Below are 16,440 nucleotides of genomic sequence, written 5' to 3'. Positions count from 1 at the left end.
GAGGCTTCCTGGGTCTTGAATTCCTCCCCAGGTCTCCCTCCTGTGACTTCTGAGTACAGATACGCTCTGTTCCCTCTCTCATGAGAGCTCAAAGGACTAAATCCCTTTCCTCAACATTGCACTTCCTCCAAAAGAAGGCCTCTCCCAGACCTCCCCAGCTGTGTGTGGATGGTAGTTAGTGACAGAGCTTGCTACCTGATCTGGCAACCCTCAGGAAGTCCGGCAGTGCTTACTAATCACTATGGTTCTCTGATCTTAGAACATGGGGATTGGTACCTTTTAAACTCTGCTTTGGCCTTATTCCAGAATAAGAAAAACAATCTCACTTCACTTTCTGTTAAAAAGTACTCAATCCTGTAGTCAGTACCTTAGATCAGCTCCCCAGGAACAGATGGTAATGAATGTATGATAGTGGTTTAGTCTCTTAAGTCGTGTCCAACTCTTGCTACCCAATGGACTGTAGCCTGCCGAGCTCCTCTGTCCATGGGGTTTTCCAGGTAGGAATCCTGGAGTGGGTTGCCATTTCCTTGACGGTGATAAGAAAGAAAGGGAGTGGAAATAGGACATGAAAGAAGAAGCAGCACACACAAGCAAGGGGGTGATTCTGGCAAAGCTGCCAAGAGGCTGGTCTCATCCCAACTCCGCGAGCAAGTTCTGGTGTAAGGTCTCCTGTTGGAAGTCAAGGAGCTGGGCTTTCATGACAGGAATGTCAAGGAGGACTTCAGCTGAACACCCACAGCTACTGTATTTTAGAAGTACAGTCTTAAGGGGAGGAGGGTGAAAGGGACCTGAGGAATTGGAGTGGACTACTATGGCTGGTCAACGTTAATAAACTCATTCCTACAAGTTTTATAATGTTACGAAACAAGCCAGAAAGTGATCATTTGTTCTAAGACTTCACTAATAAAATACCTGTATTATCTGTAACTAGAAAAGTTATCTTACACTTAGGTTACACTAACTGCTTAGTAAGCTGATTAACGAAATGCTAAGAGCAGTTTGGGAAAAAAAACAAACAGCAGAACAAAAGTTAAAGAAAGACTGAAGAAAACCTGAAGGAAAAAAATTTTCTTTTGATGTTAATCTTTAATTTCTCCAGGGCTGCTTTTGCTCTTTCTGGAAAGCTGTCACCTGCTTTAAATGTTTATTTTCTCCAAAGCTATTTCTGAAACATTCACAAAGTCACAGGATCTCAAAAACAATGTTTATTTTAACACATAAAATGTGCCACCTAGCACCAATGCCTGTTAAGTACCAGCATTCCATCTGGTTACTATTATGCTTTGGAACCAGTGCGACTGGGAAGTCCTGACAGATCAGTCTGAGAACAGATGATTATCATAACATAAGACAGAGACCACACAGAAAAAAAATCATTTGGTAAATGTACACAGAACTACACTTGTAGTTATTTAAATAGCTTTCTGTTTCATATAAACAAGTTATCACCAGTGATTTAGCCACATTTTCCTGGGAGCTATGCATGAGGAAAAGTGCACGAGCCACATAAATGCACGAGCCTAAAGCTGGGCCTTTTATTCTCACTCCATTCTCAAATAAAAAATTTTACAGATACCCCTTGCACTCTGACTTCTTACTTTCATCTTTATTAACCGACCACAGTATAATTTATTATATAATTCACAGGGTAAATTATACTGTAATCAGCAAGGTGAAGGAAAAGCACAGAACTTTGGTCACGAAACAGTCTTTTTGTTTTTTGTTGTTTTTTTCCCCTCAAGTAAAAGAACACAAATATTAAAGTTGTCTGAAAAACAATGAAGTGGAAGATACTTATAATAAAACCCATTGTATAAATGTTAAAACCCTCTCTTAAATTTATCTTGATGACAAATTAAAATTTACTGATTTGAATTTAAACATTATTAAAGAGTAACTGATACCTCTCTTTAGAAACTGGATCAACTTACCTCTATTTTCCTGAAAACACGCCAAGCCAACCATGCTACTTCATTATTTTTGGCAGACTTTAGGCTAACCTCAGTACCTATTTTTATTGGAGGAGTGACTGACACAATGTTTCTTTTAAGCAGAACTTGATGTGGAGCTAAAAGTAAACTAAGTTGGATTTCAGGCCCATTGGCAGGTAGGCAGTCAGTCAAGTCATTTTTCATATTGCAGGCAGCCAGTGGTGGTTATCTATAGATCGGATCCCTAAAGACATGCTGAAAAAATCTGTGAACACAATCTTCCCATGCTGTATTCACATGCTTCATTCACGTTATTAGCTTACGCGCACGTTGTTAGAGGCCTGGGTAAGATGACTAAAGATTTCATGATGGAAATTTCTATAAGAAAAAAAATGGAAACCTTAAAAGACTGATTTCTTATTATATATTAAATATTTACTGGGTATTTAATACTAGGTATTATGCCTACTGACAGTCAAATGCAATTCAAATGAATAGCTATGTATAATGCTTGGAGGTGGTCTTTGTTAATGCCTAAAGTACAAGCAACCAAAGAAAGAACAGATATACTAGACAGCATCAAAATTAAAAACCTCTGTGTTTCAAAGGACATACTATCAAGAAAAGAAAAGGACAACCCACAGAATTTGGAAGTCATAAATCTGGTATGAGTCTGGTATCCAGGATATATAAAGAATGTTTACAACTCAACGGTGAAGACAACTCAATTTTAAAATAGGCAAAGGATTTCTACAAACATGTAAAAAGGCCAGTAAGTACACAAAAAAAGATACTCAACATCATTTTCATTAGGGAAATAAAAACCACAATGTGATTACCACTTCATACCTACCGAGATGACTACAATAAAAAAGATTAACAACAATAGATGTTAGGGAGGATATGGAGAAAATGGAAAATGCAGACAGTGATGGTGAGAAAGGAAAATGGTACAGCAGCTTTGGAATAGTTTGGCAAGTCTTCAGAAAGCTAATCATGGAGTTCCCGTGTGCCCAAGCAATTCCACTATGGATATACACACACTCAAGAGATTAGGAAACATGCCACACAGTAGTTTCACATGAATATTCACAACAGGATTATTCACTAGAGCCTGAAGTGGAAACAAGGGAAATGCTCATCAACTGATGAATGCGTGGATGAGGTGTGGCATATCATACAAAGGACTACTATTCAAGCGTAAAAAGAAGTGAGGTGCTGATGCATGCTAGGACATGGATGCACCCCTGAAAACACTGCTAAATGAAAGAAGCCAGATATAAGAAGCACACATCATGTGTGATTCCATCTGTATGGAATGCTCAATAGGCAAATCCACAGAGATACAGACTGGTGGTTGCTAGGGGCTGGGGAAGGCAGGAATAAGGTGTAACTGCTAAAAGGTATGGGGTTATGAAAATGTTTAAAATTAAAACGTGGTGATGGTTGCCCAATTAGGTAAATATGCTAAAAATGGCTTAAGTGTAAACTTTATAGTATATAAATTCTATCAAGTTAAAAAAACAAATGACTCCCTGCCCCCCTCTCCCACCACCGCCAAAAGCCTTTATATTTAGGAAACACAAAATTTTTAAGCCTCAAAAAAAAACCCAAAAAAACCCCCACTTTTAAAACTACACAACAGCTTTGGCTAAAACTGGATCCTTTAAGGCATAAAACATTTTTAACTCATTGTCTTATCTCTAGAACCATGCCACATAATAGTTGATCTGAATTACTAATCCCACTACTCTTCTTTCTTTGTAGTTCCAACACCTAGTCCCGATTCCAAAAAATGCACATTATCTGCTTTTGGCTAGAATGCACATAAATCAAAAAACTTCACCACAAACCCAAAGGAAGGATAACAGAAACACATGGAACTAAATCAAGTTTAGCACCCACAATTCATAAAAGTGATCTCATTCTTGCCTTATACCAGTCACATACACACAAGGTGCTGGGGTACAAAGGTGGATGGGACACAATCCTTCCCTTCTACACATTAAAATACCAGGCACCGTATAAAATGTACTTATTATAACAGGTAAAGGGAGCAATCTAAAAGGGAAACATAAAAATTCTATTAAAAAAAATTTTTTTTAATTCTATTTAATTCAATGCATTTTTCTTTATTGGAGAGACCAATAAATAAAAACATGTAACTATGTTATGGTTGGACTAGTTAAAAAAAAAAAACAAACTTGAATGGTTGGAGAGAGTTCACAAAGGTCAGAACCGGCATTTAAAAACCTCTAAGAGATAACAGAAATTTATAAATAGCTAAGTTACTTGTCTGAGGTAATGCCCAATTATAAAGCTATATAATTAGAAATAACCTTTACAAAAAAGTATGCCTTATTTTAGAGAAAACACCTGAGGTCTGGCAAGTTAGGCAATCTTAACACTGAGCATTAGCGTCCGAGTCCTGTTAATCATTATAACCATTTCCCCACATGAAAATTACTATCTACGTCATACTCAAGCTCAGAGACAGTGTCCAGCTAGTGAAATCACTTCAGAGGATGATAAGAAAAACATGTGTTTACCGATTTTTTCTTTCTGATGTATAAAATGTGAATATCTTCACTTCGATATTCTTCATCATGTTTTTCCAAAGGAATTTTTTCAAAGTCAAAGTCTAGTTGAAGGAGCTATAAATTTTAAAAAGATGCAATTCAAATTCAATAATATGAACTATCTGTTGCTGACAGAAATCAGAATAGTGATTATCTTTGGAATATTGACTGAAGGGGTATATGAAAAGTTGAGCTAAGCACTTGATATATATGCATTTGATATGGTTTTTTTTTGATATGTTTTAACTCAACTGAAAACTGATTATGATATCAAATTTTCAAGTATACATTATTTCAAAAGTTCATTAAAGTTCTTCACAGTCAAGAAAAACATAAAAGTAAAAACCGATTTCACCATATATCTGAGGCAGAGTCATGGTTAAGACTCACTTAACCCAAAGTAACCCTTTCAGAAGATAAAACTGAAGAGCCATAAAAATGTTTCCTTAAGAGGAACCACTTGTAATATGATGGATCTTTACCCATAAGAAGCGTTTGGGTGACCACTGGAGGAAGATGGGTGAAAGACAAATGGGATTCTAAGTATTACTTCTGCAGCTTCCTATGGGTCATTAATTCTTGCAAAAGAAGAAAAAGAAAAGAACAACTTCAAAATAGGTAGAATACACTGGCCAAAGCAACCATAAAAATACAGTGGAAAATACTGGAATGAAAACATATCACATATCATGTTTCTATGATGTATTCTCCGAAAAATATATACATCATTAATATGTTCCTAAAAGCCAGCAACTTGACTGATAAACACTGAAAACTTTCTCAGGAAAGACAAGGGTGTCACATTATTACTTTACATGGCTTTACAAATACTAGATCAACAAGTCAGAAAAGAAAAATAAAGGATCAGAATGGGGGTACTGGGGTGGGGGAGGCTGGCAGCAGTTGTTAGAATGGTGTGCTATAAAGAATTCTCTCTTTGGGTTCATACAAGCAGAATGTTTTCCCTACTCAAAATTACCACACTATACTGGAACACAAAGTCACACATAGCCTCTCTGAAAGGTAATCCCTACAAAGGTAGATCTAACAGAGTACTCACCTCAAAATATTTTTTCTCGATTTCTGGATTTTTCCCCATTGTTCGCTGTTCATAACAACATATAATACAAGTCTCAGACCCACTGAGATCTTTTAGGGTTTTCAACAATGGCTCCAAAGACTGTTCAAAAAGGAATATGATTTTTGTTAATGACTTTTAAAAACACATATGTTTACTCTAAAAGGGGGTAGGGGAGGCAGAGGAGATAATTATAACTCCCTTACAATTCACACATCTTTGAATCAATCCAATCCACTAAACATAGTTACAGCTCTGTAACTAATGATTGGTAAACTCTTAACTAATCAACCATTGTGTTAATTTCAGCTTCCAGAGAATGGATTCAAGTGATTGCATTTTGGAGTACCCATGGGTAAAAATGGAATTGACAGCATTCTTGAAGCTTAATCTAACAGGATTTAAACAATCAACAATTAACTTACAAAAGTAGGTCCAACTTTAACTTGAATAAGTTGATTCAATGTTCATTATTGTAAAAAAATGATTGATGCTTACAAGACTATACAAACTGATATTCCAAAAGAAAAGAACATTCTATAAATATAATAAATCTTGCCCCCAAACAGTGAATCCTTTAGGATGCAACTTACAGCTAACTTAAAAAAAAAAGAAATTTTAGCCTTTTACAGGAGATCCAAAAGAAAAAATCCTTTAAAAATTTTACGGAAGCCTCTCCTAAAATGCACGTAACACTTTTCTCAATAAGCTTCAGGGACCTCTATGTTAATCATGAGTACGTATACGTATTTCCTGGTGACCTTTATTTTCTCTTTGTTCATCAACTATGGAACAAATATCCTGCATTCAGAGATGTTAAAATGCTAAGTAATGCGTGCTCCTGAATCCTCGAAATACAGTTTAAGTTTTCTAAAAGAAGAGACTCCACTCATCACTCACTCACCTCTTCGTAGTATATGCAGTCAGCCATCAGTATATAGTCTGGCGGAGAAGGAAAGTCTTCTAATTCTTCCCCCCTTAAAAACGTCAACCACATATTTTAAACTGTTGCTTTACTAATTTAAAAGTCTTGTTTTATAAAAAGACCCAGAAATCTCCATTCGTATTAATCATGCTTTCAGTGAAACGCAATTTAAAGCAAACTACAAATTGTTATCTTAAAACAAGCTGAAAGGCCATACAAACCATTTCAGTACCTTGGCTTGAACAGAACCAGTGACAAGATGCTTGTTCATATTAATATTCATCTTCAGCAAGTCTTGCAATTCCTCAAGATCGGTGACTATGACATCTGCCCTATAAAATAACGTTGATTGAGGTGTAGGCACAAGAGTGGGAAGCCAGGAACCGGGGCTTCCTGAACAAAGAGGCGTCCCCTCCCGCCAGGTCTTACCCGAGGGTAGCGGCCATGAGCCCCACAGCCCCGGTGCCCGAGCCCAGCTCTAGCACCGACCGCCGGCTCAGCGCGTGGGCCCCATCGCCGGCAAATCCGGGCGTTTCCAGATATTTAGAAAGGACAATGGCAGCGTCCCAAACAACGCAACCCACGCCGCCGGAGCCATACTGCTGCAGTCGTAACACCGTGCCATCTCGCTTCTCCAAAACTCGCACAAAGTTCCGCAGCGGATCCTCCCCAGAGGACTCCAGAGAGGCCGCCATCGCTGCCCGGCAACAAGAGGCGCCGCACGCAGCGACGTCACACTCACGCGCTCTATTCCGGGCCCCGCCTTGCCAGGGCCCCGGCGCGTCCCGGCGGCGGCGTTGGGGCTGCGGCGCGTGCGCGAAGGCACAAAGCTCGGACGGCAGCACTCTTCCAGCGTGGCCAGCGGGGGGCCGAGGCGCCCCTACGCGCTAAACCGGCTCATTCTTCTCCCCTAAATTACGAGCGTGGCTTAACGAACGGGCAGTTTAAACCACTTTTCCAGACAACGCCAACCTGAGCGTTTTTACCTGGCTGGAGACTGAGTCACACAGTTGTTGTTTTTTTTAATTATTGGCTTTAAATCAAGGCAGCTTCGAAGATACTACCAAGTATCTTGGTAGTCTGCTTATCTCGAGTTCCTAATAGGCTCCTAAATTTTCATCTAAATGCATAAAACGGTTGCAGGAAGCTTGTGATTGCGTTTAACGGTGAAGACAGTTTCCCCTCTTCCCTCTAAAGTTTACATCACTTAAATTCTTTGGGATTATGGAATTTAAATTGCACAAAATAACTGAAAATAATGTGTGTATATGTATTACTTGTACAGAACTCGACAGTCTACCCCCTTGTTCCTTATAATGAAAACACATTTTAAAAGTCTTTTAAAAATTAAGACTGGGGTGATTTATTAATCTTGTTAGGAACTCTGATACAAAGCACAGTAAAAGGCCACAGACCAGTAAATAAACAATGTGGCTTTTGGCTACTTTACAACTGCTGCTAGCACTAAGAGCAAAACACGCTTTTTCATCACTTTGAACAGAGGAGTACAAATGGCAAATAAAAGTTTTAATCACTTCTCTGATTAAAAAGTTTAATAAAGCTTTAACTGCTGGTTTAAATATTACCAATCTAAAAAAATACTTTAAAAAATTTTAGTTAACATGAGATTTATAGAGAAAGTTACTTGGTTTTGAAGGCAATGCAGTTGGTTCCTATGCCATAAGAAAATTATCCTCCGGATTTATGAATTAGTAAAGTAGCAGATTGTATTATAGGCCTTGAGTCACGTAAATTTATATAGGTTATTAGCATTATTTTTAAATATACAATATAAACAAAACTGTACATATATGGCATATTAACTTTGTTTTCCAAAACAATAGGCAACTCGTTAGCTAAAGACACCATAGTCTGCAAAAACAAAAAGGCACATCTGTACAAGATATATGCCCTTTGTCCCTCTATGACTGAGTTAGGTAGTCTTTACATTTTGACAAAATAATAAACACAGTGCATTCTATTATTTTCATTCTATTTTTCACTTTTGTCTTCAGCAGCAAATTCTGGCATTTAAGACATGGCATTGAAGAATTTAAGAATAGTGGGTGTTATTCACAATTTTCGGTAAAAACTAGATGTAAAAACTAAGAGGCTTAAAAATCAGTATCACCACACACCCCCATATGTGTGTAAATTCACTGCCTTAAATAGTCATCTGTTACTCAAATTTGAAAAATTCCACAAATGCACTATCCCCTTTCAGTGCAATCAATTTTACTTTAAACCATATTTTAGCAGAGTCTACAGTGCAAATATAAATTCCTTATACTGGCCTTTTGGCAGCACTGAGGATCCAAGACAAGGCAATGCTACTGATCACCTGAGGATAATGGTAAATGACTTCTGTATTTTTATTTTTCCAATTCTGAAAAGCTTATTTGATCAGTAGCATTTTTGTAAGAGCATTATTTTTAAAAAGTACTAAAATACTATGCCTTTTTTGAATAAATTAAAAAAAAAGAAACTTTACAAATACCATTCCAGTGTCAATGACTACATATGGCTAGGGTCATTGAGGAGTTTCTGCATTTTCTAACAAAGGCAGTCTATACATTGGGGGGTGTGAAAGCTCCCGTTTGTAAGTCTTTGGTGGCAGTTTTGGTAGATGAGGGCTTGAATTCTGCCTTGGTGGAACAGGGGGAGCTTGAGGATGAGCAAGATTATTTTGACTAGAACTGAGCACATAGCATCGACGAGGTACCCTTGGAGAGGGTGTGCTAGGAGGAGTGTTCGGAGAATTTGGACACGTACTAACGTCTCTGAACCAGTCTGGATCTCTGTGAAGATGTCCCAGTGGAGGTGGCTGAAGAGTAAACGGACAGTTTATAAAGTGTTCTGGAGGCCGAAGTGGAACTGGTGGAGGGGTATCAGGAAGAGGATCTCTCGGTGGCGGTGGAGGTGGACTATGCAGAGGCCCGTCAAATGGACCAGTAGGAGCAGGAACTCTGGGTTTTACCTTTGGAGGAGGAGGTTGTCTTGGTGGAATAGCAGGGGGGTCATCATCAGATTTCATAGTTCCCTCAAAAAAAAAAAATTAAATTATACCTCTGTTCTCTTGAAACATCTATAAGAAAAAGTTTTTATTTTTATTGTTTTATTTTTATTTTTTTCAGGGGAAAGCGCGCACGCAGTCCCCCACTACCACAAATTATGCAGTCAAGTTTCCCACATTTGAGGAAATCGCAGAGGTCAACACACCCGCAGTGCAATGGGTGAGCCTCGCTCTGGGAGAACTACCTTCGTGATCACAGTATCTCCTCTGCCAGGTAAGTAAAAAAAAAGACTAAAAGTAAAAAAAGACTAAAAAATCCTTATGTGTTAAGTTAAATCCAGAGACACAAAATAGGTTAATCTGGTTTAATGATCAGATTTATGAATAAATTCAGTTTCATTCAGGGCTCAGTTTAATATTTTTATATATGAGATGTTTTAACTGAAATCTTATAAAGCCTCAGATTATCTTGCTTTGTAGATAGTTTATAAATTTATGCATTTTAATTATAATGGGCAAGTAAGTGAAAAGAAGTTATAGTTTTGTAGACATGAATGCTGAAGTTGAAGCTCCAATACTTCGGCCACCTGATGGATAGAAGAGCCAACTCACTAGAAAAGACCATGATGCTAGGAAAGAATGAGAGCAAGAAAAGGGGGCAGCAGAGGATGAAACGGTTGGATGGTATCACCGACTAAATGGACATGAGTTTGAGCAAACTCCAGAAGATAATGAAGGACAGGGAAGCCTGGTGTGATGCAGTCCATGGGGTCTCAAAGAGGCGGACATGACTTAGTGAATGAACAACAAGACATGAAAGAACATAATGTCAAGAGGACTTAATATCCAGCTTCTGCTTTTTGGCCATTTACTTCTACCATCCCCAGTGAGGTTCAGAGTGGTGGTTCTCCAAAGTGTGACCCAGGATCAGCAGCATCAGCACTACCGAAAGTGAAAGCGTTAGTCGCTCAGTCGTGTCCGACTTTGTGACCCCATGGGGTGTAGCCCGCCAGGCTCCCCATTCCATGGAATTCTCCAGGCAAGGATACTGGAGTGGGTAGCCATTGCCTCCTCCAGGGATCTTCCCGACCCAGGGATTGAAACCTGGTCTCCTGCACTGCAGGCAGATTCTTTACCGTCTGAGCCACCAGGGAAGCCTTAGTAGGGACTTGTTATAAATGAAAATTCTTGGGCCCTGCCCCAGACCAACTGAATCAGAAATTCTGGCCATCTGATTTTAACAAACCTTTCAGATGCTTCTGATGCAGCCTGAAGTTTGAGAAGCACCAGCTGAAAGTTTGGAGAATGCTTTGAATACTACAGTTCTTCCCATCTCTACCCGAAAGAAAACGTACTTCTGAGTATCTATGGATCTGCCCAGCCTCTTTTTTTTTTTAGAAAAAGTATTATGAGGATTAGTTATTTAAGGTATATTCTAAATAAAACAACCTAAGTATTTAAAAAACATAAAGGGTAACCAAATTATAATTGACAGACTCTTTTTAAGAATAAGCACAGTTTTGAAGATTCACAACTTTGAATAAGTTGAGGCAAACCCAAGTCCTGTTGACTACCTTGGATTTTTGTTGTTGCTCCTGTTGGCCGCAAGACACAGCATGTGGGATCTATAGTTCCCTGACCAAGGATCAAACTTGGGTCTCCTGTAATGGAAAAACAGCATCCTAACCACTGGACCATTGGGGAAATTCCCTACCTTGGAATTTGAAGCATCCTGATCAAATTTTTTTCGAGGTGGAAGTGGCGGAGGAATCAGTGGCTCTTCACTTAGCTTATGTAAACTACCACACGAACTGAAGAAAGACTCTGGGGGTAAAAAGAATAGTTTAACCACAACTCACAATGCAATCATAAGATAAAACTTTATTTCAATCTGTGATCACCTCTCCTATGGCATCCATCAGACTGTACTGTAGCTGACTGTTGGTTTAGCTATCCTCTCCATTAAGGTGTAAGCTTTTTGAGGGCAGTGTGTATTTTCATATCCATAGCATGGATACTGATAGTACCTGCCACATGCTAGGTACTACTGCTAGATGAAAATACAGTATCCAATTAAGATTAATAAGGAGATTCTGCTCCCTGAAAAGTCTTTTGTTTATATAACTGTACTAATTTCCAAAGAAAGATCATCCAAAAACATAGACCATGCATTTTTGAAAAAGTTACTATCAGATACATTTCTACATAGGTAATAAAACCTCCATTTAGGAGACAATAGGGTACGGTTGTATCACAGAACTGTTCTCTGTACAAATTTCTTATTGATAATGGACATATTACATAACCACATCAATGGAAATTTACAAAATAATAAAGTATTATAGGAAAAATTATCCCTAAACATGCCAACCAGACACGAATGATTTTCATGTTCATTTCTTCTATCTTTTTCATATGGTTATAATACCTGTAATTATGGACCTGTATAAAGGCATTGATCAAATCTTATTTATCATTATACTGAGATTGGGTTTACAGGAGCTTGCTGGGAAAGAAGCTGATGAGTTTAATTTTAAACACACTGAGTTTGTGTGAACTGCTTATGGGACATCCACATAAAGATGTCACTCATTACTCCATGTCAAAAATTGCTGACCTGATCATGTCGCTCTGCAGTCACCCCAGGAGGTCTTGCTGGCTCAGAGTGCCAACAGCAGAAACAAACAATATCCCTATGTGGTGTTGGCAGATGGTTCGAGGAGGTCAGGGAGAGCACTACCCACTGTCAATACATTCCTTTTGCTTGCCCAGCACACTCTGCCCTGTCTTTGTCTCTAGGTGATGGTGAATCCATTCCATATGGTTTAGTCAGCCAATTCTGCCCAGGGCACCCCAATTCCAGTCAAGAAGTGGACAAAGGACTCATTTTCTTGACAAGATCAGATTTGTAGCTACCTCCTTTTTATGCATGCAGCCAAGTGCTTCAGTGAAATCTGACCTCACCCCTTAGCTCCAAAGATGGGGCCTGCTTAGACCATCCCCTCAGCTAGAGTAACTGGTTTAGCTGTTGGCACAGGACCCAATTCAGACTACTGAAATCTGAAAGGAGTTATGCGAGAGGCTACTGAAAAGGAAGTTTCTTGTTCTTTTGGAAAAGCAGTCTGTCAGTCTTTCTTTGTGCCTCTTTCTCACTTGACTGAGCAAGGACACACATAACCTTTTTATTGCTCCTGCCACCCCTCTTTCGACTTTGAGGGAAAACAGCCTCAGATAAAGCTGATAATCTGGACAAAACAACGAACAGTCAAAAAGAAACCTGGTCTTTGATAATATCACTGAACCACTGAATCAACCAGCCTTAAAGCAGCCATCCTCCAGATTTTCAGCTAATGAGTCAGAATGCTTTCTTATTGTTTAAGCAGACTTAGTTGAGTCTTCTCTTCCCTACAGAAACACACACGCTTATGGAAGCAAAAAATATCTTAATGATGATGAGACATTTGTTTTAAGTTTTTGAAACTGAGTCTGACTCTATAGTCAGACCACTTAACCACTATGACAGGAGGCACTTAATAACCCGTGCTTAAGTCTCAACTTCAATTTTATTTTCCATTAACAGCACTTCCCCACAGATTATTCAGGTTTTGTGAGCTTTTAAAATAACTTCATTATTCTATACTAGTGAATGTAGGATAATTTACTAAACAATTTCTGTAATGTTAGTTAGCTATGTAAGTTACTTCCAATTTTTTATCATTCACACATCCATCCACGCAACACATATTTACTGGGTATCTGCTGCAGTGCCAGCACTCTTCTAGGCACTAGCAATACAGCAGTAAACAAGAAGCAAAATTTCATGTCCTTATGAAGCTTACATTCTAGGTTGGTAAGAAAGAATAAACATGATGATTAAGTAAAAGTATAACAGCTGTAAGTTAAAAGAAGAAATATTAGATAGGGAATGGGGAGCAAGTTCAAACAGGGTGATCAGGGAAGACCTCCCTCAGGAAACACTGAGAAGAAAGGTTGAAGGAGGCAAGGGAGCATGCCATTAGGCCAGACGGGTGAACGGCACTCTAAGCAGAGGGAGTCGGAAGAACAGAAGTCCTGCTGTGGGAGGATGTCCAGGATGCAGAGCAGGTGACAGGAGAGAACAGCAGGTGATGAAGTCTGACTGGTCAGAGGCCAAATTTCACAGGACCTTATGGGTCCTTTCTGAAGAAACTGAAACGGTGTCTTTGACTATAAGATGGAAGGCCATGGGCTTTAAGTAGTGGTGAGTCAAGTCTAACCTACATTCTAAAAGGACCCATCTGCTGAATTGAAAACTGAAGTACGGAAGGGGGGAAGTAAGGATGCTACTATAATAAACCAGGTAAGTGACTGTGGTCACTTGAACCAGGGTAGCAGTAGTAAAGAAGTCAAGAAATGGTTAGATCCTGGATATATTTTCAGAGTAAATAAGATTTGTTGATGGATCACACTTGGGGTATGAGAAAAAGAAACAGGTAACACACCGAGGAAGCCAGACCTGAAAGAGACACGTGCACCCCAGTGTTCATCGCAGCATTGTTTGTAATAACCAGGACATGGAAGCAACCTAGATGCCCATCAGCAGACGAATGTGTAAGAAAGCTGTGGTACATATACACAATGGAATATTACTCAGCCTTTAAAAAGAATTCATTTGAATCAGTTCTAATGAGGTGGATGCAACTGGAGCCCATTATACAGAGTGAAGTAAGCCAGAAAGAAAAACACTAATACAGTATACTAATGCATATATATGGAATTTAGAAAGACTGGTAATGATAACCCTATATGCAAGACAGAAAAAGAGATACAGATGTATAAAACAGACTTTTGGAATCTGTGGGAGAAGGCGAGGGTGGGATGATCCGAGAGAACAGCATCGAAACACGTATATTATCAAGTGTGAAACAGATTGCCAGCCCAGGTTGGATGCATGAGACAAGTGCTCGGGGCTGGTGCACTGGGATGACCCAGAGGGATGGGATGGGGAGGGAGGTGGGAGGGGGAATCAGGATGGGGAAGACATGTAAATCCATGGCTGATTCATGTCAATGTATGGCAAAAACCACTACAATATTGTAAAGTAATTAGCCTCCAACTAATAAAAATAAATAAAAAAGAAAAAAAAAAAAGAAACAGGTAAATCATAGCTCTTAATATTTTCAGCCTCAGCAATTAGACAAATGTGATTATAACTGAGAAGAGGTGGCAATGGGAGAACGACTTTAGAGGGGATGACATCAAATAGAGACCTCGAACAGGACACTGATTATACGAGGCTAAAGGTCAAGAGAGAAGCTCTGGGCAGAGGAAAAAACCGGGGACTTATGATCTTACAGATGATGTAACACTGAATGAGACACCAAGTGAGTGAGAAGAAAAGAGATTCAGAGACTTAGGACTTTCCAATTTTAATAGGTTGGGGAAAATGCAGAGAAACCAGCAAGAGAGACTAAGGAGCTAAAAGTAAAGTAGAAAAACCAAGAGAGTGAGTGGGATGAGCAATGTGATCTTCATGTATGTGCCTTCTTCACAAAAATTTTTTGGTATTCAGTATTAACGAAGGCAGAGACTTTTTCTTGTTTGCTACTGAATCCTTAGTAGTTGGCAGAGTAGCTGGTCCAATACTCAATTTTCTATTGAATGAATAAGACCAAAAGGTGTGAACATTTTTTTGGTTTGATACGTTGTTTTCAAATTTCTCTCCAAAAGGATCATACTAATAGATTAACTCACAAGGGTAAGTGATACATGAGTACCTTTTAAGATAGGCTTGCTCATTCTTTGATGTAAACTGTCTATTCATGTCCATTGTTTCTTGCTGTTTTTCTCACTGTACGTGAGCACTTTTTGTACTTTTATTTCTTTCAGGACCTTAAGACACTCGGAATTTTATGTGGTTATTCTCAATGTTTTCTATTTAAATTCAAAACATGATTTTATTTATGATATGGAAAGTATATGTTACTATCACCCAAAATAATGTCTAAAACTCCTTGTTCTAAAATGACATAGTGTGATAAATCGAACTGTGTCCCTTCCCTCCATAAAAGTTATGTTGAAGTCCTAGCCTCAGTACCAATAAATATGGCTCTATTGGGAAATATAGACTTTACAGCCCTGTAATCAGGTTAGGATGAAAGTGACCCTATTTCTGTCTGTGTGCTGTGTGCTCAGTCGTATCCAACTCTTTGCGACCCATGAAGAGTGGGTCATAAAGAGTGGGCCTCCAGGCTGCTCTGTCCATGGGGCTTCACAGGCAAGAATACTGGAGTAGGTTGCCATTTCCTCCTCCAGGGGATCTTCCCAACCCAGGAATTGAACACACATCTCCTGCGTCTCTTGCGTTGGCAGGCAGATTCTTTACCACTGTGCCACCTAGGAAGTCCTAATTCTGTGTGACTGGTATCTTTATAAACACAGTTGAAGAGAAAACAAGATACAAGGATAAGCTGGCCATGTGACCACAGAGGCAGAGGTTAAAGTGATCTATCTACAAACCAAAGGATGCCAGGGATTACCAGCAAAGGCAGAAGCCAGAAAAGCCAAGGAAAGATCCTTCCTTACAGGTTTTAGAGGGAGCATAGCCCTGCCATCTTGATTTTTCAGATTCTCAGCCTCAGAAGTAGAATTGAAGTCACTCAGTTTGTGGTACTCTGTTACTGAAGCACTAGAAACTAATATATATAGTAAAAACATTTCCACTGCTGAACAATAAGGAAAATAAGAAACATATACAAACTTCAATGAAGCCAGGAAACATCTGAATCCTGAGGCTTCAACCCATAAAGGTGGACTACAGTGTCTATGAAGGAGACAAATGGAGGAAGACGAAACCCAACTGTCTGTGCTGAGCAAGACCGACAAAGAGCCACAAAACTGCCCCACACGCACAGGCGGGGTCGGGAATCAAAGGC

The 16,440-nt window shown here is 39.1% G+C and overlaps 2 protein-coding genes and 1 non-coding gene across 5 annotated transcripts in view; all 3 read right to left on the bottom strand.

Moving 5' to 3' along the window:
• Positions 1–1,185: 1,185 nt before the first annotated feature.
• Positions 1,186–7,703, bottom strand: VCPKMT (valosin containing protein lysine methyltransferase). Of its 2 annotated transcripts, XM_043919061.1 has the most exons (6): positions 6,943–7,267; positions 6,735–6,845; positions 6,493–6,565; positions 5,571–5,690; positions 4,481–4,585; positions 1,186–2,309 (listed from the first exon to the last, which is right to left on the bottom strand). In XM_043919061.1, exons 1-6 carry the CDS (start codon positions 7,206–7,208, stop codon positions 2,295–2,297), a joined length of 690 nt encoding a protein of 229 aa, XP_043774996.1. In that variant the 5' UTR covers positions 7,209–7,267; the 3' UTR covers positions 1,186–2,294. The 2 variants fall into 2 exon arrangements, with proteins under 2 accessions (XP_043774996.1, XP_043774997.1); XM_043919062.1 differs by lacking the exon at positions 6,493–6,565 and having other exon boundaries at positions 6,746–6,845; positions 6,943–7,703.
• Positions 7,704–7,851: 148 nt separating this feature from the next.
• The window catches only part of SOS2 (SOS Ras/Rho guanine nucleotide exchange factor 2), a 96,712-nt gene continuing 88,123 nt past the window's right edge, over positions 7,852–16,440 (bottom strand). For both annotated transcript variants that reach the window (XM_043919059.1, XM_043919060.1), the window contains 2 exons: positions 11,241–11,350; positions 7,852–9,553 (listed from right to left, as the gene is read on the bottom strand). In XM_043919059.1, coding sequence (XP_043774994.1) covers positions 9,044–9,553; positions 11,241–11,350 — 620 coding nt within the window. In that variant the 3' untranslated portion in view covers positions 7,852–9,043. The remainder of the gene's footprint in view (positions 9,554–11,240; positions 11,351–16,440) is intronic.
• On the bottom strand, positions 9,645–9,808 carry LOC122706065. Its single transcript, XR_006344316.1, has one exon. It is a non-coding gene; the product is annotated as a U1 spliceosomal RNA (small nuclear RNA).

The sequence above is a fragment of the Cervus elaphus genome, chromosome 12, assembly GCF_910594005.1.
Source record: "Cervus elaphus chromosome 12, mCerEla1.1, whole genome shotgun sequence".
NCBI classification, from domain to species: Eukaryota; Metazoa; Chordata; class Mammalia; order Artiodactyla; family Cervidae; genus Cervus; species Cervus elaphus.
This window is presented reverse-complemented; position numbering and strand designations above follow the sequence as displayed.